General features: G+C 38.1%; 2 protein-coding genes across 6 annotated transcripts in view; both read right to left on the reverse strand.

The window, feature by feature from the left end:
- Positions 1 to 11848, reverse strand: part of LOC139732960 (uncharacterized) — a 480027-nt gene extending 468179 nt beyond the window's left edge. The window contains exon 1 of the mRNA XM_071643795.1: positions 11586 to 11848. Within this exon, the coding sequence (XP_071499896.1) occupies positions 11586 to 11661 (76 nt within the window). The 5' untranslated portion in view covers positions 11662 to 11848. The remainder of the gene's footprint in view (positions 1 to 11585) is intronic.
- Positions 11849 to 15968: 4120 nt separating this feature from the next.
- Positions 15969 to 22636, reverse strand: part of LOC139732968 (uncharacterized) — a 107572-nt gene continuing 100904 nt past the window's right edge. For 2 of the 5 annotated variants that reach the window (XM_071643803.1, XM_071643804.1), the window contains exon 24: positions 15971 to 19753. In XM_071643803.1, the coding sequence (XP_071499904.1) occupies positions 19708 to 19753 (46 nt within the window). In that variant the 3' untranslated portion in view covers positions 15971 to 19707. Of the gene's footprint in view, positions 19754 to 22636 lie in introns of all 5 variants that reach the window. The other 3 variants (XM_071643805.1, XM_071643802.1, XM_071643807.1) reach the window with 2 other exon arrangements.

Here is a 22636-nt window from a genome sequence, read left to right on the forward strand (position 1 = left end):
AAATAATTCCTGCATGGATGAGGTACAGTAATTGTGTCTGTCTTCAGATATGCAGAAGTCAAGTACATTACTTATTAGTAGTATGAGGAACGTTTTCCGCATACTTGCTAGTTTGTTTGGTGTTGTTTTTTTTTTTTTCTTTTAAAGCATATTTGTCTTAAAAGCAACTACAAAGGGCAGGAAAACAATTCCATTAAACAGGACCTTTGGTATTGTCACAGAACACATACATTATATTACTGGTATGATACTTGGGAGAGGATAAGCTTTACACTTCTTCACTTTACTTCACATTTATAACATCGAGTGCTTGAATTAACTTATCTTTGTATACGAGTGACCTTTTCTTTTTGTTCTGCAATTTGAAAGCACCATAGACACATCTATACAACTGCAAATACAAGAAGAGTATAAATTCAGGTTAATCATGACCTCTGACAATTTGCAGCATGTCCTACGAAAAAAAAAAAACAACACAAAAAACAGGGCGTCACCAGGGGGTGCGCTGGGTGCAAACGCACCCCCCTTCAGAACCTAAAAAAAAAAAAAAAAAAAAAAAACAAAACCTTCAGTCTGCGAGCGGCCTCAACGCCAGACGCTAAATAATTGTTCTTTTTTTATTTTTCTTCTTATTTTTTTTTTTATTTTGCACCAGGAGGAAAAAAAAAACCCAAAACAAAACAAAACAAAACAAAAACAAAAACAAAAATCAAAAACAATCGCACCCCGGCTCTGGCAGCACTGATGCTATACATACAGTGTTTACTATCGACCGTACTGTATATACGTAAGATATATTTCATTCATTGTGCAACGGATTATCAATTCAGAAAATGCAAAAGCTCCGTCGCGTGGGAGGGGGATACCCCGCCCACACCGTGGTGTACTCAGAACATCCGAACAGCAAAGAGTCGTTGCAATGTTGCTCAATGTGATGTAAAATGTACACCTCAGTAACTTACACTTCGTTGTATCAAAGCTAGATCACTGAGTGTTGCTTTACATACTATAGTCTATACCAAAATGCCTTGCATTGCCAATAATAAGACTTGACCTGGGCTATTTCCCAAATTTTCCATGTATAAAACACATACACACACAAACACAAACAATTAGGGGATGCTCTATACAAAGTGCAGATTTTGGACATCCTTCCCCCGTTTGGTCACTTCGACGCCCCCTCGCTGGTCATGCCTCCCCCAATCATGAACATAAACCGACATCCTTGACTACCAGTGGCGCACCGCCCCCCCCCCCCCCCCTTAATTTCCAAAGCGAAAAATCAAAGCTACAAACGGCAGTTTTTGTACTGTAAAATGTCAAAATTTTCACGCTCGCTCGCTCCGCTCGCTCGTATCTAATCGCTATATATGCCATTCTCCTGATGTTGCTGCCAGTATTAGATTGCCAGCAGTTGCACCCGGTGCGCCCCCCTCCTTAATTTACAAAGCGAAAAGGAATAGGTATACACAAACGGCAGTTTTTAGTTTTTAGACCGTAAAATGTCAAACCTGTCATTTTAATCAATTCAATTCAATTCAATTCAAACTTTATTTCATTTTTCGAAAAGAACATAAACATTTCACTTTCTTGGGTAACATAGAATAAGGTTGCATAATTTAAAAAAAAGTAAATTGAGAAAACATAATTGTGGAACCTTGGGGCAACAAAAACGTTGTAAGGAAAATTAATTGACTGAAGTGATACAGACGATATAATCGTTATGCCATTTTCCTGTTGTTGCTGCCAGTAATTGCCAGGAGTTGCGCCCGGTGCGCGCCCCCCTTAATTTCAAAAACGAAAAAATATAGCTACAAACGGCAGTTTTTTTAATGTGTCAAAATTTTCAAGCTCATTCGTTCCGCTCGCTCGCAATTAATTTTAATGCCATTCTCCTGATGTTATTGACAGTAATTGCCAGCAGTTGCTCCCCGTGCGCCCTGCCTAATTTCCAAAGAGAAAAAATATAGCTACAAACGGTAATTTTTTGCCTGTAGAATGTCAAAATGTTTAAGCTCGCTCGCATTTAATCGCTTTGCCATCCTCCTGATGTTACTGCCAGTAATTGCCAGCAGTTGCGCCCGGTAAGGCCCCCCCCCCCTTAATTTTCAAAGCGAAAAGATGTAGCTAAAAACATTTTTAGTTTACTGTAAAATGCCGAAATTTTCGAGCTCGCTCGCTTCGCTGGCTCGCATTTATCGTTGTGCCATTCTCCTTACGTTGCTGCCAGTGATTGCCGGCAGTTGCGCCCGGTGCGCCATCCCCCCCCCCCCCCTTTAATCTCCAAAGCGAAAAGATAGAGCTAAAAACGGCAGTTTTGGGACTGTAAAATGTCAAAATTTTCAACTCGCTCGCTCGCATTTAATCGTTATGCCATTATCCTCATGTTGCTGCCAGTAATTGCCAGCAGTTGCGCCCGGTGCGCCCCCTTCATTTCCAAAGCGAAAAATTATAGCTACAAACCACAGTTTGGGATTGTAAAATATCAAAATTTTCAAGCTCGCTCGCTCCGCTCGCTTGCATTTAATTGTTATGCAATTCTCTCGTTTTTTCTTTTCACAAAAAGTCCCTCTGTGGGAGGGTATCCCCCTCCTACACCCTCTCCCGCTCGGTTGCTTCGCTCCCTCGCCGAGGATCTCACACCACACCGTCACATAAAATGCACCCCCGTAATAGTCCTTCATAGTATATTTATTTTTACTATGCTCTATAAGCGCGACTTTTACACTCTTGTTTTTACGAAAAGTTCCTACCGTGGGAGGGGGTATTCCCCTCCCACATCTCTCCGCACTGAAGGAGCGAAATAGATCATCGCCGTCACATAATGTACCCCCGAATAGTCCTTCATAGCGAAAGATTCGTGCATGTATACAATCACATGTATTATGTACAATATATAGAGTATGTGTAAATGTACATGATGACAACACAGGAGACAATAAATCAAATTAAAAAAAAAAATCTCACGGTTTACATTTTACTGTCAAAATGCACCCCCCTTGAAAAAAAGCTGGTGACGCCCCTAAAAAAGAACACATTGTTTTATAATGTGAAGGATAACAAGAATCCCAATTGGAAAAGAGCTAGAATACCACACCCACACAGTTTCACAAACATGAATGAACAAAATTCCTCAACCATGATCTAAAATAACCAACATTAGGAATCAATAAAAAATTTACACTTTTTTAGAAGCAGAGCCATATATTCATTACAGTAAACTATATACAATGCAGGCCTAAAGCTGAGGTTTGAATTTGCTGTCCTATAACCTATGACAATATGTGACCGTGCACCTCAAAACGAACATAAAGTCGCACACACTGATTTTGCGTGAGGACTGATAATAAGTGAAATGGGTCAACCTAGCCGAACTTGACTTTTTCATATTTTCTGAAAGAGCGGGTCTACTTTTACATTATGCTAAAATTTGGTATCATAAAACGGGCAGGAACGTGTGTTTTTTTAGCAGTTTATCTCGAGCATTTTTGGTAGAATAGTGTGATTAGGTGTAGCTTTAGAATCCCTTCTTCATTTCTGAAAAACCTTGTCCACACTCTTCACTTTCAACTCTAATAACTTTTGAAAGGATAGTGCTACTGCTTTGAAAGTTGGCATTAATTATGGACAGAATGTGTTAATGAGGCATGCTTAATTTCAGTTTAATCTGATAATCCCTCCATTGTTGTTACTCTGGTGGTTTACTTCCTGTTTTTTGTCCCATTCATCGCACAGCCAGCATGGTTTGGTACAGATTAAGCGCTTGAATAGACACTGTATCTCAGAGCCTCTTTTCTCAGTTCACACTTTTCCTGAGTTTGTGCTTTCTTTCCAGTATTTAGATAGGTTAGGAGAGTCCATTTGATTTGAGTTATACATCATTTTAAAGCTTAAAGTCTGCTCTTTCAGAATATGGTCTTAACTAAAAATTCATGTCTGGCGACTTTTTGTTTGTTTTGAGGTGCAGGGTCACATATGTTGTTAGCATTTAATTTTGTTCACCATTTTAATTTTGTTCACCACATTTGGCAACAGTTTTTAAACACCACCACCACCACCACGTACATGTACATTTTGTATTTCTGCAAAATCAATAACTGGAGACAAGTGGTACATCAGTGTTTTGAAATAAATTACATAATCTTCAATTCTCTACACAATACGTTATTCCTGCGTGGGTATAAATGCAATAAGTTTTACCAGTCTAGGTGCAAACTTTAAAAGTGTGCAGAAATCGACCACACAATGACTGGAGAAGTATAAAGAGCATTTTCCGTTAGTGCTTTTAAAGTTTAAAACTATGAATGACTCCTCTTCTCAGATTGGCATCTGGTCTGATCTCAATACGCCTACCCTCCCCACCCCCCCCCCCCCCACATACAGTTGATACAAAGCTGCTAAATGCAAATTATAGTGAAACATTATCACTGGTACATTGTAAGTTGCAAATACTGTATTGGGATCATAACAAAACATATGTCACCGTCCATCACACAAACCAACACAAAGTCGCCAGACATGAATTTTGGGTTGACGGCAGATTCTGAAAGAGCAACTGTAAAATAAACTATAAGTCATGCAAATAGACTTACCTACCCTATCTACATGGTACATATTTCTCAAAGGTTTTCTCAGTTAGTCGTCACGCCGTATGCAAATTAGGAATAATGAGGTTCTGTGTGCCAGTGTTTACTCGATGCGCATGACCATCTCGCGAATTTGAGCTTTCACGGGATTTTGCGAGACTTTGTACAAGCTCCAATACAGTTGCCATGCAGTTAGCGCTAGTGTATACGACTTCGACATGGTGGGGTGAGTCCAATTACCCGTTTCGTACTCTTCATTTTGATATAAAATTTGTCCATACTTAAAAATATTTTCAATGTTTAATCTCTCGTTAAATTTACCTTATATTTTGCTCGTAGTTTTGATGTATTCGAAACATAAACCTCTATTTTGCTGGATCCTGGCTGGTATCAAACTTTTCATACTCTATTTTTTTTTATTCGGCGGAGGAAGCATGTACCGATACTTGTTTTAAAAATCGAAAAGATGCAATATCTGTAAGTTACTTGAAAATTCGTTCAAAAACTGACTAAAAAGAGACTTGCACCGGAAGTTGCGATCGCCGAAGTCAAGATTTTTCCTACATATGGCGCGAAGCTTGGCGTGTCGTTGAAAGTATTTTGTTCGCATTCATAATATAGAGCTGCCAACATTGAAATGCAATTATCAGGGAGACTGTTTAATGACATGCTTCTGATTCTATGCTGGTTCATAATTGTTCATTTCCAGAGAGTCTTCTGTGGAATCGGGAGTCCCCCCCCCCCCCCCCAAAAAAAAAGGGGGGAATTAACATTTTGAATAATCACCCTTAGAAGAAAACGAAACTGCATGCTTCATGAGTCCAGGCCTTCGTGCTCTAAAATAATAATGATGATAATAATGATAAAAACATGTGGCATGAATAATAGTTCATCAGATTATTCAAGATTAACATTAATGCAAATCACCAGTAGTCCCCAGCTGCAGCTTCCAAGTTCCAGTTAAAAAAAAAAACAACAATTAAAATAAAAGATAAATGGATAAATCATAATCTGCTAGCGGACATATCACCAAAACCAAAAATATAATTTTAAGGAGTGAGAATGTCCAAGGAAAAAAAAAACCAGACACAAGGTTATTTTAATTATTAAACCGTAACTTGCAAGACAACTTGATGTGAAACTAAACATGAAAAGAAAATCACAATGGAACATTTCAGAAAAGAAAAGGCATGAGAAACATCGTAACACAAATATTAGTATACGGGACTAAACTCAAGTGTTTGTTTGTTTGTTTTTTTTTTACAACGTGTGAAATTGCTGACGTGCTCGTATCTGCAAGTAGTCAAACAAATGACAAATCCATACGAACACAAAGTGGCGATAACGAATCCTTTAATAACTATCTACGAAATTTTGACAGAATATGACAGAATAAACCTATTCTATACACGTTTAAGCCGAGTTTCAGTCTTCGAGACCCGACACAGGAAGTAAAAAAAAAAAACACAGTAGCAGACGATGTGATGACGTCATGCAACCGTCGTTTCTGACCAATCACGATCCAGCATTGTACGAAGGTGTGACATACTGTTGTAATTTGCTGGATCCCATGAGGTATAAAAGATAGAGTGACTTGATTTTTCCATATTTTGAAAATAAGATAATCAAGTATCGTACTTATTTAGTTTGAAAGAGATGCAAGGTGGTTAAGAACGTATTTGACCCACTTCTTTCGGGTTTAAATTTCATATTTTCAACGCGTGAAATTACTCATATTTTTACCCTAATTCCCTTTCTAATATTATCAAATCATTGTCATTAAATTAGACCTTGAGCTTTCTTCTTCCATTTAATGTAAAAATGAGCTGTAAATGTTATGCTGGGGCTGCACAACGATAGTTTAAAAAGAACACTGCACAGCTAATTATGTATTCATGACCGCTCCGAGCGTGCATACGTCCTCCGCGCTCTGTGCGAGATTCGCACGCAGTGACGACTGACTGTTCTCTGGCAGCATAAGTGTTTTCTCTTTGACTCAGCTCATTCTTCGCTTCATACGGTATACTGTCCTGCCATGGCTCATCGGCTATGTTGGCTTTGGCCTCAAACCGATGTAGTTTTGTCTGTCTCATGTTTTTCTCTCTAGATTTGGTTTTCTTTTTTCCACCTTTTATTTCATTTGTTTTTTGTTCGCTCTTCCCTCTTTTCCTGCACTTTTTTTCTCTTCCTTATGAGGTATCCACATAGTGTTTTGAGTGGGTACCTCATTTTTTTTTCCACAGAATGTATTGATATATTACAGTATGAATCATAGCTCATTTTGTAATGATCACAGACATGAACATGTTATTCGCTGCTACGTGTGTATCGACGTGTGTATCAATGTACAAAATATGTACATGTCAAACTTTTGAATTATTGTATGTGCATTCTGTTGAAAATGTGAAAATAAAGTTAGAATTGAATTGAATTGGTATACAGCTGGGGAGGGTGCATACCTATAATGTTCAAAAGGATGGTTGTCAACATTTTGTTTTAATGTGTTAAGAGTGCATAAATCCCTCTAATCGTTGCGTGTATTTGTCAAGGGTATTACCATTTACCCTGCTCTCCAGAAGAGGTATGTTATCGTGAATTTCTTTTTTACTGTGTATGGAAATTAAGTGGAAAATTGTAACTACGCATGATTTTTCTTGCATTTTTTTATGTCTCGCGTTTTGCGGATAGCCTTCATACACAAAATGGCAGCTCACCATTTGAACGGTTTTAGGAACCGTATACGCTTTCGAATTGTTGCTTAAAAAGGCTGTAGTCTTTTGACGTACTAAAAAAAAAAAAAAAAAAAAAAAAAAACGACAGAATCTTAATAGCGCGGCTGGAAAAAAAGAAGCGAAGTCTGAGTTTCGACGTTATAGCATGCCCACGCAATGATTGCCAGTCTGACAGACAATACTTTGAGGGTGGGCCCAAACAATTTATACCCCAGACACTTCCTCTTCTCAAGAATAACGCGTGCCATCTACATGTCAGCGAATAACATGTCTATGAATGCGTATGCTTTTTCAATAACTATCGACTCCAATCGAGAATCTTCGGCTGTGTCTGTATACTTAACATAGACATAAGTTATCAAAAATGTAAACAACACTTTCTAATACGGAGATTCTCTAATATAGTGGATGCGCTGTGGCATAGTGGATAAGGCTCCCGACTCCCGATCGGAGGACCCGAGTTCGAATCCCGCTCAGTGCTTACTTCCTTTTAGACATGCTTTTTTATCCACATTATCCCTCTCGACACAGGTTTATAAACGTTTATCTGACAACAATACAAGGGGAATAAAAATGGCAGGGCCCTCTGGCAGAGCAGTGGCAATACTGACGAGGCTACCCTGGATGAATACGACCTTATTGACCTACGTTAGATTATCATTTCAGAGACGGACCAGTCTTCCCACTTCATGATATCCCAACGCTACCGGGTCTTAATTAAAGTAAAAGGATACAAAAACATAAGAAAGCAGGAGGTAATCTTTGAGCATCTACCCAAAACAATGTAACCAGACCATGTTTTGAATTTTAGAGGAAACACCACACACACACACACAAACACACACGCACACACACACACACACACACACACACACTACTGACATCTACTGACTACAACTCAGTCCGATACCTACTTATGTTAGGCGTACTTGCCACAAATTTCTAAGGCCCAATGATTTTTCTAGAATCTTCCAAATCAAGTTTATTATCATGCGATTTGCAATAGCATTTTGGTTTGTGAGTAGAGATTTCCTGCATTCTTCTATAATGTATCCCATATATTGCTCCACATATTATTAAGACTTTTTTCTTTTGGCATAAAGCCATCAAGGTTCAAAGTTCCCGATGGATTTTTCCATTTCATACGCGGCTGCATCCTTTATACTTCTAGCCGCTTCAGTGTCGTCTAAAGTGCTAGGTATAATGGCACACAGTGTCACAATGGTTGAATACAGGGTGCACATGCCGTCGGTGCCTGCGTGTATAAACGCACGTCGAATTCTGTATGATGTCTCACAAAGGCATGCACACCGTAAAGGACCTTGTGCAGCGCAAATGCAAGTTGATTTATGTTGATCTCAATACCGTCAACGACCCTTTTTAGTGGCGAAACAAGCATAGCAATCATACGGGCGATATATATACATATATATATATTTTTTTTTTTTTTTGGAGGGGGGGGGGATATTTTCTTTCAGATGACTTTGATAAGCTCATTACAAAAAATCCAAACCAAGATTTAGTCGATATGTCATATGTCAATCACAGTTATTATGATTTACAGAATACATTTCAATGCACATTTCTAAAAAATGATCGCAACATACATTTGTCCATAATTATTGCTTATAAAATTTCCGAAAGACATTCTGTAGAAAAGTGTAAGTTATGTTCAGTTAAGATCAATGATAGACATTATTTTAAAGTATATGACGCGTGTTTCATTCTTGTGGCCACATAATTATGCAATGACCATTGTATAAAAAAAAAGTCAACAAAAAATAGCATATAATGTTGCATTACACGCATGTGGTCTCAAATGGTTTGAATAGTACGATGGTCTTTTTCTGGGGCAGTGCCTTACACTCTAATACTGTGTAATAATTTTGCTGACTCTCTCAATTCACATACAAACCCTGTAACCGACACATTTCACGACAACAATTCAATGACATGTTTCACTGTTTTCTGCAACCCCATCCTCGTGTAAAATTGCTATCTAAACTGTTGATAAAATTGAAACACTCTCAACAAAGTTTTCAATGAGGTGAGTGGGGATCAAACTGATACTAATTTCATCATTATACACGCTGCATCTACACATAAGGTTCATTCGCACTTGTCTCATCTGTTAGCACCCGGATTGTTAGGCTATCCCTACACTCTTACAATGTTGGGTGAATTTAGTTGGGTGATTGTTGGTTGGCAAAAAAAAAAAATCATTATTCTGGGCAATTATCACCCAATTGAGCATTTACGTGATTAAACCAACATCGGGCAATTATGTTAACTTCAATATTGGGCGAATATTTACCAACAGAATTGGTAATGGAGAGTTGGGTACTTTTTGCCCTGCCGTTGTGTAAGTGACGCATTCCCTTTGCGTGTCGGGAATTTTTTGTTGGGCAACTGACATTTGGGCAGAAATTCGCCCTATATAATTTACCAACATTATTTTGCACATTAAGCCTAGGTATTTCTTACCGTTACTTGGGTAATTTTGTTACGTTCCTTTCTAAGTTGGTAAATTTTCATGGACAAGTAAAAAAAAAAATTGTGCGGGTACACCGCGTGTATGTGTCTATGTATTTGACGGTGTGTGGGTGCGTGTGTTTGTGTGTGTGTGTGTGTGTGTGTGTGTGTGTGTGTATGTGTGAGTGTGTGTGTGGTATAGGCCTACGTATGGGACGATGGCCGAACCTTACGATTTTGTAGGGTGTGCCAAGAATTACTGTAGGGGGTTCTCGGTTTTAGGAATGGGGGGGGGGGGGGGGACGGGGGACAACACACAGGCACGGTATTGTCATTATATACATTATTATAATGTATATATTAAAAAAGCAAGAACTACATTGTGGACGTATAGGCCCTATTGACATAATTTTCTTACGTTTCCCTTTATTCCGTCAACACCAGAGGGGTTAAAAAAAATCAACATTGTGGAAGTATCTGTCTGTGCGAACAAACTACAGCATACTCCTATACAATATTGCTAGTTTGTGTTTTGTGTGTGTTTGGGTGAGTGTGTGTATGTACGTGCGTGTGTGTGTCGGTTTGTGGGCAAATAGTTAGATGACACACTTTGAAACCCATATACCTGACTGGACTTGCCGACCACTTCATTTCCCAGTGATTAAAACATTGAAATTTTGATGCCAGTTGATAACAGCAGGGAGGTGGCTCACCTCCCTGACACCAGTTGGTTTCTATTGGTTTCTACTGTGTTTTGTTTTGTTTTGATTTGATTTTGCTCATGAATATTCATAAGTTATTCAAATATTCTCTTCGTGAAAAAGATAAAATATTGTTAAATTTAATGTTTTTTATGATGTCAATAAACTCTGAAAAGTCTGAAATGTATTATAAATTTATTGAATATTATTGCCGTGATATTCACAATTTTAACTTGTACCTTTGATGAGGTATTTTCATATCTTTACAATAAAAGTGTGATCTACATGGTAACCATGACTAAAAGCATTACAACTAAATGACCGTATATATGTAAATGAAATATCCCTGGTAATAAATATGTCTAGGATATAGCCAAAGCCTGTTTCACTTGTTGGTATATAGCTGTATAGCTGTATAGCTGTATAGGTTTATTATAGGTTAGATAATAATATGAACAATGTCTTGACATTCACATGTTCTGGTAAACACCCATACATCAAGTAAATTCAACACAAATTTTTGATCAACCAAAATGCAACTTACTAAACAGTTGGACGAATGGAAGTAGGGCAATATCTATTTGGGTAAAATTGGTTGGCAAATAATTACCCAACTCCAAATATAACCAACGGTTGGGAAATTGCAAAATTGGGTAAAGTTTGATTGGTCAACAGCTGATAGGCAATTTAATTTGCCCAACCACATAGCAAACTCATTACCCAACATCAGTTGGGCAGATTTTAACTGTGTGGACAGCATGGTGCCCAGTGTTGGTTAAAAATTGGGCTTTTTTTTTTGGGGGGGGGGGGCAACTATTTTAAAAGTGTATGACAACGAAAATGACATCGATTTTATGTAATGAGTGGGGTTTTTTTTCCGCAAGTCAAGCACCCTATCCAATGAAGTCCTGAATTTATTAAATTTCATACTCCAAATGCAACATAGTATTATTTCATGCTCATTCATACTATTTCGAAGATATTCAGGTTGGCTTTCGTTTTAAACATACCTTTCAGTGACATCATTTCACAGATCAAGTCCCGACAAAGATCAACAAATGCATTGAGTTTCATAGATTTGAAGTTACACTTACCTTCTGCAGCAGTGCCAGAAAACACAGAAGTAGTCAATGTTAGTAGCAGAACGAGGGCGTATCTTCTCTCCATCATAATTAGTCTACGGCTGACACTTTCGAGTTAGAATAAAGTCAATCGCAGTTTTCAGCAAAGTGCAATCGTCGAGAACACCCAGGCAATGTAGCTTATAAAGACAGAAGGGTTTCGTATGTAGAAAAAAAAATAGGCAAGGGGAGTGCAGACGCACCCACTTGCTCTGTTCCGTTATGGCGCAACCCAAACAAAGTGGCGTATATCATAACGTTCACATTGTTATTTCACGGGAGACTGCATCAGATATTTCATATTCAGCAGACGTTGAAATGCCACTGGTATTCAAAATAATGTTTGTAATGTGTATGCCCTGTTTGTCATGTTCGTCAAGTAGCGTGATGTTTGCGTGATGTTTGCGTAGCGGGAATCGGTGTCGGAAAGTTTGGAGCGGGCTTATTTCCTTGTGCAATATGCTGTGTATAACGTAGCGTCCCAGTGAACATCGGAAGCTTTGTCATTCTCATAGAGTGGAATATGCCACGAGGAATCGTTGTTATGCTTGGAGCGGTTAATTATTTCCCTGAGATTAAAACGGTTGTTGATATGATAAGTCATTTGTAAACAACAATAAGGACGAAGTGGGTATCCCCCGCATCCTCCCCATTTCAAAGTGTGGAGGAAGGCTCTTCCGTCCTACTTATAAGAACTCAACTTGCTCCACTATACAACCAGTCAACTGAATGTAATACTCATTGGTTTCCAGAAGTACCTGTAAGGGGACTCAAAACCGTGAAGAGATAGACACGAGTTGCGGCACAAAGTGTCCCTAGCGACACAGGGCGACAATTTGTGCAGGGAGGGACGGCACAGATTGTTACCTCTGCACAATTTGTTGCCTGGCGAAAAATTGTGCTGCTGGTGCAGTTTCCAATTTCTGACCTCAATGGCGACAGTTTGTGAAATAAGCAAAATGATGGTAGCTGCACAAACTGTCGTAGGTCGTTATCTTCAAGCTGCAGAAGATAATACTACTATCAAGATGTACTACGAATTGTTAGGTGCATGGGATTGGTATTCCTTAGGTATGCTTAAGGTGGGGTTGGACTTTAACTGATAAATGTGAAGTGCGTGTGTGTGTGTTGTATGTGTTGTGTATGGTGTGTAGGTGAGTATGTATGTGCGCACAGCTGGGGGTGTGTGTTAGGAGTACGATAATATGTGTGGAGTATGTATATTTGGTTAACATGGGAAAATTAAAAAAAAACGTAAAAAGTTGTCATTACCATTGTGTGCATGTATGGTGGTTTGTTTGTCTGTGTTTTGATTGCATGTGTGCAGTGTATATGGTGTTGTATGCCATGTGCAGTGGTCTTTCTGTGAGGGTGGATTTGTGGTGTGTATGTGAAGGGATTCACATGGCCTGTGGTATGGTGTGATGTTTGGTTGAGTCTTTGTGTTGATGGCGGGGTTCTCTCTTTCTTTCTCTCTCTCTCTCTCCTCTCTCTCTCTCTGTATGCGCGTGTATAATCGATGTGTATATATGTATACATGATGTAGGCTATGTGCGCATGCATGCATGTATGTGCGCATGTATGCATGTATATGTGCATGCATGCGTTTGCGTCTGTTTGTTTGTGTTTCTTTTTTTTTCCAACGGACGTGAAGGGAGAGTAAGGGTGGGATTTCACGGAGCACGCGAACGATTTGCGAAGGACGCGAATGGCAAAATCCAGCATTCGTAATTTAGTCTGCAAAAGTTCGCCAAACGAACGTGAGGGTTCGGAAGCGTCGTCAGTTGTTCGCGAATGTCGTTTTTACTTCGGCAAGAATTTCAAAAAAGTTTGAAATCTTTTGCGAACCTTTTCCGCACACTTGGTCGTGATTTGCTCGTGAATTGTTCTCGAAAGTGTCTTTAAAGCCTCGTCATATGCGCAAGACCTTCGCAAGACACGCGCGATGTTCGCAAAATGTTCGTGAAACCCCAAACAGACTCCGAAACTTTGGAGAATGTCTCGCGTATGTTACGCGAAATGTGCGAAGTTTTTCCGATCATTTTACGACGTAATCGCAAACTGTTCACGTACCTTTTGAGACACTCTCGCGAACGTTTAGCGCACGTTTATTGGGGGATGTATGACCTATACGTTTTCTACAAATAAAAATCGTAACATACATCTAAACATCAAAGAATTATTAACAACTACAGTAACAAAAGAAATTAAAGACTAGCAAAGAGAAATAAATGTTTGATATAAAAAAAAATCGCAGAATACACTTAAAATTGATCTAAAGTATGTAAAATTTCATTTGAACTATAGAGATTGTGTGTTGGAGGAACTGCAAAAAAAGAAGAAGATCAAATGCTTTACTAGTGGAGATATGTCCTAGGGAAAAAAATGGAGGCAAGCACACGATAGAGAAATAAGAGAAAAAGAAAGGAGAAATAGAGGAAAGAAAAAAATTCAACTCAAGACAGCTTCCACCTCTCCTTGGGTACATTTTCTCCCATGATTGTTTAAAATTCTTCGTTGTTCGCATTTCCGTCGCGTGTTCTTCGTGTACGTAACATGCTGTACTTTAGCAATGATACACACGACATTCGCACATACGTCGTGAAAACTTCGCACAAATTGCGCAAGAATAGTTTTCGGCTTCATTGTCGGAAAACATTCGGAGAAAAACTTTTCCGAATGTTGGATTTTGTCATTCGCGTCCTTCGCAAATCGTTCGCGTGCTCCGTGAAATCCCACCCTAAGGGACCACCTGCGACGTTTATCCGTCCGTCTTCCGTCCGTCGTCCCAACTTAACGCTACAAAAACCTGAAGAACTCTGTGCCCAGGGTTTCAACAAGTTTCAACTAACCTTGGAGGGAAGGGCGCTCATATAAAGTTTTACATTTAACCAAACATGGAGGTCACCTCGAATATATGATGGAGGGGAAAAAAGGCCAACAACACACAAAGTATGTTTGTCATTTCCATCTAGGACGTAGTAACAAAAAGTTAAGTGAAAGGAAAATAATGAAACAAAAAATCATAAGCATTCAATGTAAAACAATGCTGTTTAAACCCATGATGTATTGTTTACATACATTGCAAACTGGAAAACAATTATGTTGTGAGTATTATTTTCCTAAACCTTTCGTAGGAAAACTTGTCGGCCACGATAACTTATTTGGCGCATTAATGTCGGAATGCACGAACAGTCACCAAATAAGGAGAAAAAATGAAATTTACAGTTCATTGTATAAAGTTAAATCAAGCCAAAGAGAATCACACTTTATTGCTAATACAAATTGAAACATACTGCTCTACAACGTCATAAGAATTATAACACCAAATGCTGTCATAAATACAGATGTCGCCTACCTTAATTTAATACGGAAACATAAAATCACAATTTTCCCGGTCGTTATATTTCTATACTTTTCCCATATTTTTATATATAAAGCGAATTGTCTCCACATGTGACCCGCTACAAGAATGGTCCTAAAGTCGCGCACGGTCGAAGCCGTGAAAATCGAGTTTGAAGTCAGAGCATCAAAATTGGTTAAAACTTACGATTTTCTGAATTTGACATATTATTAGAGTCTGACATGGCTTCTATCATCTGTCGAAATTTTGAAGCAGAATGATGGAAGGAAAGACTAAATAATAGCGTTTTTCTGGGCCATGTTTTTTTGGCGTTTCAACGAAGCAGAAACTGGTTCGAACATTTGGATTGAGCGCCACACATAGGCTCCGCCCCTAACAACGACCAGAGTGATCTCATTGGTCAGTTTGCTGCTTGCCGCTAACCGAAGCGTGAAGCTCGCACACTGCCCAGTCGACTGGTGCGTGCTGGCGGGGTGCGCTACGCTCAGCCACTTCTCCTGGCCTCCTGGTCACTGATGGGTCGGTGAGGAGACCGTCGACGCTGTGTTTGAATGAACATTTCGGGGGTCGCTAGGGCTTATCTTCAATTGTCCGGAGGTGAATACTGACTTGCGTGTCCCTTGATCGTGATTGCGTCGCAAGGAGAACTTTCAGGGAGCTTTTCTCGAAACAGTGATTTCCCAGACGTCTCGACATGCTCTTTTTAAAACATCGATGTCTCCGCAGCCGATTATTTTTATAAGATGTGTTACATATCAATTTAAAGCAGAAAGATTAGGGAATTGTGTCATGCAATTTTTAAATAATCGTCCTCGCCCGACTTTAGGATCATTTTGTTGTAGCGGGTCACATATAGTTTTTATGTACATTGTATGTTAGCCTTTGTAACCAATTGATTCTATGGGAATCTTTATTGAAATTAAGTTAAATAACATAGACATCAAGCTTATTAGGAGATAAGAATCTTAACCATGGTTGTCTTTGGGGGCAATGGCTACACATCAACGCAAGCAGATACTAATTTATAGTCACACTACCACGTAGGTCCTACAATATTTTACAAGTTGAATTGAAAGAAGGGACACGTTTGGTTAGTATCCAACGTAATATACTTACCACCATGCGCAAGCAGACACAATTCGCCTCGCATCAAATGCAACCTCAAAGTTGAGCCAGTTTCTTGTATCAATTTATTACATCCAATAAGGAAGTAAAAAGATGAAATGGAGCCTTATTTAACCACTTTTGACATAGACACGTACCTACATTTAACGGTTGCACAAATGCGAACACATTCTTAATACAATGATACTAAATTTATTGGAAAATAAACATCAGTAAAGCATTGTCATAATGATGCCACTTTGCATTTACTAAAATGTTGCAATGTAAAAATAAAAATAATAATAATAACACAACACACAGTAGATTTTTTTTTTTAATAAGTGGCTATCCCGTAACAAATCAGCTTTATATAACATAATTATATCAGTTCACCTCCTTTGCATCACATCCCCATGCAAAGTCCAAAATTTGATTCAAATAAACAGGTTTTTTTCTACCGATCCGTGACACAGGGTACACTATTCAAACGAATATATATTTCAACATGAAGAAAAAAAATCCTATACCAACATAACCTGGTTATAAACGGTTCATTGTTGTAAATGCATTCAAAAAAAGTAATGTTGCCTATTTACAATGAGTATTTTTGTCATTAACAACTTTGCCCAAGATAACGCATATAATACGCAACAAGAATTGAACATAATTGAGATACACAAGCATGAAATGAAAAGCACCCACCCATCTCTCCACGGCTTTGACTACAAAGTCTTCTACTTTTTTTCTTTCTTTAGTAACAAAAAGAACATTTTCAGATATATATCAATGATGCTATTATATGACCCTTGGGAATCGTGGATCAAATGAGTATAGGTCAAAATAAATGTATGACCTCAGCACAAAGAATTCTTGACCTTGTAGGTTATATTTGTAGAGTTTATTTGCAAAAACCGAAAAGTCAATTTTTGCCAAATGGAGATATTTGCGATTAAAGGTTAAGAGAAATAAAGAGAATAATAAGAAAATGTTTGCTACTTTCGGCCATAACTTCAAAAATGCACCTTAATATGTAGTGACCAATATATCATTTAAAAGGTATTATTTTGCACTTTATGACAGAGACCGTACTTCAAAATCTTCAAAAATTAACTTATCGGTTTTTGCAAACAAACTCTTCATTTTTAGTGTGCAGTTAGTCTATAGTTGATCCACAATCCCACTCCGATCTGGAATATCTCCTCGTTAGATATGAAGGAAAAGAGGTAATGTTAGCTTTCCTACAATTAATTCTAAGCAACTTCGCTCTATAAGCACGGATCGTTGTAATCAAACTCATCTTAAACGGATTAAGTTCACAAGTCAAGTGCTAGAGGGTAGCATGTACTCATAATCAAGACAGCCAAATTCACCTGATCAAAAGCGGTACCTCATTATAATCGTGGGGCTTCCGTGTAACATCAAAAACATTAGACAAGAAACGAAATATATTTTCCATGACAAAATAAATACCCTAGGCATCAAATATATTGTAATCTACGAAATAAAGAAAAAACTAGCAAAGAGGAATAAATAAGAAAAAAAGTGCTTTGCATGGCACGTGCACGTAAACTGCCTGTTTGCTTTCATGAAAATCTTTTACACGAACACAATCTAGACTTAGGCCTATCTGTCTAAGTATCTTCTGTCATGTCCGTCTGTCAGTAAAAATGAGGTACATGGGAAACAACTGTAGGCCTGTTTCGCCTGTTTTCGCCTGTTTCGAAAATGGATTGTGGTGGCGGCAAGGACTACGATTTGTGCAAAGTAAAAGAGAGTAAAAGGAGAGTTACATTTGTAAGTGCACACCTGTCTTTCACTTTAATATGACTACATCTTTGCAATAGATAGCATACGTACAGGGAAGTACAATACTTGACTACAATGTTCTTTTAAAATATGAGATAAAAAGGCAAAGACGCACCAACACACATACTTTCATTTACTTATAGCATGGAAGTATGGAAGTATGGAAAAGAAATGAAATGAAATTTACAATATAAAACCACTTAGATATATACAAACATTCCTTGATATCAAAATAACTAATGAGCTACAATAATGACACATATTTTTCAGTATGCTATAAAATACAACATAAATAACTTGCCTTTTTTTTTGTACCTTTACCCGTTGAGGCCGAGTCCCGAGTATACCCGGGCAAGTGTCTGAAATGCGTGTTGTAGCAAAATAAAACCGTCCTCGTTGTCGTGTTTTACTCTATCACACATTTTTGATATTTTTCGCATGCTGCTTTCTTACGAGTCAATGTTATATCAGATTTAAACACATATTCTGATTTCTTGAGATTAACACTTGTACACATGTTTAGGCAATAAAAGCGCAGTGACATGAACAATTTGATATCGCATCCACATTCATAACGATGAATCCGTTAAACGTATCCGTTATAATATACACAGAAAAAGCGAGTTGCCTTTACATGTGGAAATTTCCGATCATCCCTTCGTATCTTATATAACGATAAAATAGAACGAAAAAAAAAAAAACTCTCCCACACAGACACCGCATAACATTGACTGGGCTAAATGACAGATAATACCCAGGAATTATCGTATGTACATGATATCATATCAGCATATTATGCTGACTATTATCCGAATTGAATACATGTGCAAAGTCTGTTTGAAGACAAATTCACAGCAGAAGGATAGACCATCCTTTCTGTAACAGCGTGAGTTATGCTTATTTGTGTAATATTGAGTTTCTCTCTGCATATCAAGAATCAAATTGTTGCTTAAATTCAGTTTTTGCAAGGTGTGTCAGATGTTTGTCCACATAATGGTCCAACGCTGAGAGTATATTGCAGTAAGCGTTGTACATCCCAACTATATAAAAATTGTTGAATACTTTACATTTAAAGGAGAAAGATGAGCCAGGAATAATGATAGAGTTTATGAATTGTTTCGAAGGAAAAAAAGTTCACATCCTCTACTCATGGAAGAAATTATTTACAGTTTCGGTGGAAGACTATCCAAAAAGGGCTCAGTAATGACAATATCGTTCATGTTTCATTTCAGAACATTTATATCTTACTGGTAAAAAGTATTACCGATAGTAAAAAAACAAGACAAAATCAGTGATATGGATATTCATAACATGTTTACAAATCTTAACAGTAGAAAACAGTCGTTATACGTGTAATCAATATCATTTTTATGAGGCACCACTTCATATACAAACGTGAATGAGCAGTGCGCTCAATTGCAGAAGAAAATGAGAAAAAAATGTGAAGTTCTTTTTTGTGCATTTTCACGTATATTCCTGGTTCAATGTCTCTCTTCCCGTGCCTTTGTGATCTCGCTCGTCAACGTTTCCTCTCTTGCTTCTCCTCTACATCCTCCCGATTCTTTTTATTTTGTTCTTGTTTCGCATTACTCAGTCGTCGGTCCTGGTTTATCAGTGTCGGCATACTGTTTGTGACGTTCCAGGTCTTCTGACCTGATTTCGTTCTCTTGCTTGTCTCTGCCATGGATATCAATGTTGCATTCCTCTTAATACCTTCCTAGCTGGTCCTGGTGAGAAACTACTTCTGCGAACATTTCCATCTCTGGTCTTTCCAAGTTAGTAAAAAAGCTGGTAAACTTCCATGTCCAGTAACATTGTCTGTTACGTGTCTTTCCTGATGCTCTTTGTAGCTGCTTTTGCTGCGTCTCTGTTTGAAAATGAGAAGCAATGATAAGAATGGTGAACAATACCACTAAAATCATCGTGATCATGATCTTGTAAGAAACAGGTTGTTATTGTCGATATAAAGAAAGACCTCTCTCTTAATGTTATGCTTGATATATTGTGTATCTGCGTATCGCACATATCGTGTATTTGAAGGAAAAATGTATTTCACTGTAGCAATGTTTATAGGCTTTCATACGGCCCATGTGATTTTTTTTTCTTCTATCAGGAGCTACTTTCACTTAGAAATAGAATGCCTTTTCAAGGATCCTTTTGCACATGACTGAGTGAATCAAACCTTAAGTTTTAATTATTATTTCCATTGGTTCTATATCTAACTGTCATCTCATTTCAATTACTTTTTAATAGGTTTCGATTATTTTATTTTACAAGTTATTACTTCTCTTTATCTGCCACTTTCGCACATCCGACTCAGGCGACGGCGTGCGAACTTCGCATAGTCCGCTGAAACGCAGAAACCCGCCGAAACCGATCGATAAATCACGAACTGCTGCAGTAAAATGAATATGTTTCTCGCGAATTTGTTCCTCTCACATATAGCTTGAATTTGATGTCGTGATTGACTAACAAGCAAAATTTTTTTCTATCACTGTTTTTTGTGCAAAAGTCACACATTTACAATAATTTAGCTACTATAATAATTTGAAAGAACAAGGATCACATATTTGTTGTACAATTTACATCAAAGAAAAGCTTGGCATCTTTTCTTCAACTTTACACTAGTTATGTCCAACTTAACAGATATAAATAAAAGTAGCACATATTTGAAATACAGAACGTTTTCTCAAAGCAAGACAACATTTGTGTCTCAGGGTTTCCACCATAGCATATGAATACATAAATAAATAAATATATATATATATATATATACTTATATATATATATATATATATATATCTGTACATAAATAAATATACTGTACAATTATATACATGTATATGTACATATATATATATATATATATATACCCTATGTGACCGTGCACCACAAAACGAACAAAAGATCGCACACACTGATTTTGTGTGAGGATTTAAAATAAGTGAAATTGGTCAACCGATCCGATGTTGACTTTTTCATATTTTCTGAAAGGGCAAGTCTTCTTCTACATTATGCTAAAATTTGGGATCATAAAACAGGCAGGAAAGTGTGCTTTCTAGCCGTTTTTCTGGAGCATTATTTGGCAGAATAGTGTGATTGAGTGAGCCTTTAGAGTCCCGTTTTCATTTCTTAAAAAACCTTGTACACACTCTTAACTTTCAAGTCCTATAACTTTTCAAAGGATGGCGCTACTGCTTTGAAAGTTGGCATTGATTAAGAACAAAATAGGGTTATAAGGCATGATCAATTTCAGTTCAATCTGATAATCCCTTCATTGTTGTTACTCCGGTGGTTTACATCCTGTTTTCTATCCCATTCATTGCACACCCAGTACGGATTAGTAAAGATTTAAAAGCGCTTGAATAGACACTGTACTTCAGAGCCTCTTTTCTCAGTTTTCCAGAATGTGTACCTTCTTTCCAACATTTAGATAGATTAGGAGAGTCCATTAGAATTGAGTTATACATCATTTTAAAGCTAAAAGTCTGCTCTTTCAGAATATGCTCTTAACTAAAATTTCATGTCTGGCCACTTTTTGTTTGTTTTGTGGTGTAGGGTAACATATACTATACAATATTGTGGGTTTTGAGCTGGAAAGTCACAAGTACTGTAGTTACGTGTATGTATTAAATACCTGAAACGGTTTGAACGAAACGTGAAAATTAAATACACGGTCACTGATAACAACCATCATCATTTCCAATATTTCCTGTAACAGTAGACAGCAGCACACAACGTCACTCTAATTCAAACCTACACAATTACGTGCAACAACAAAATTCAGCCCCATTACAGAAATTTATAGTTGGTTTGGGAAGTTAACCGTTATATATCATTATTTATTATATTATTATATCTTTAACATCAAGATCAAAGATTAGTTGAATCAAGAAACTGGAAATAAACTCACTGTTGCGACGTTTCGCCAATTATCAATTGGCTTCTTCGGGCGAATGAAGCTCCCGATGATGGAATGGCCCTTAAATAGTGCGAGATTGTGCAGAGCGCACTGGACCTTGTACAGCGCGCGAAAGACGGCTTGGGATCTTGCGAACGGCCCGGTCCCACGCGTGCGATAAATTGAAGCGGAGACCTCCTCTCTTGTTAAGTGTAGGTCTCTCCACACGTTCCCAAATGGCTTCCTTGACGCCCCTCTCAAACCACTTGGATTCTCTATCCAGAATAATCACTTGATTGGTGTTGAACGAATGTTTGCTGGCATTGATGTGTGTGTATACTGCTGAATCCGGGATGCTTTCTGAGTTGCTGGGTCTTCTGTGTTGGTTCATGCGAGCTTTTAGTGATTGTTGTGTCTCCCCTATGTAGAAATCATGGCAATCCTCCTGGGCACATCGGATGCCATAGACTACGTTTCTCTGTTTTTCTTTGGCGACTCGGTCCTTGACGTGAACTAATCTCTGCCTTAATGTGTTGTGGGGCTTGAAGGCAGTAGTGATGCCCTACTTCTGAAACAGCCTTTTGATCTTGTCCGACAGATCATGCACGTACGGGATAGTGATGGTGACTTTCCGTCCCTGTGTACCATAGGTTCTCTGTGTGTTCTTGCTTTGTCGTTTCGGGGTGTCTGCTTTAGAGAATGCCCAGTCTGGGTATCCACATCCAGCCAGGGCGTTTTTGATGTTGGTCTTTTCTTTTTCAACCTCCGGTGGACTGTGAACTATGGTGTCTGCTCTGTGGAAGAGGGTCCTGATGACTGCAAGTTTGTGAACCAAGGGGTGATGTGACT

This window comes from Diadema antillarum, unplaced genomic scaffold (assembly GCF_040938485.1).
Source record: "Diadema antillarum isolate AM-2024a unplaced genomic scaffold, OU_Dant_1.0 seq00000457_RagTag, whole genome shotgun sequence".
In the NCBI taxonomy this organism is placed as follows: domain Eukaryota; kingdom Metazoa; phylum Echinodermata; class Echinoidea; order Diadematoida; family Diadematidae; genus Diadema; species Diadema antillarum.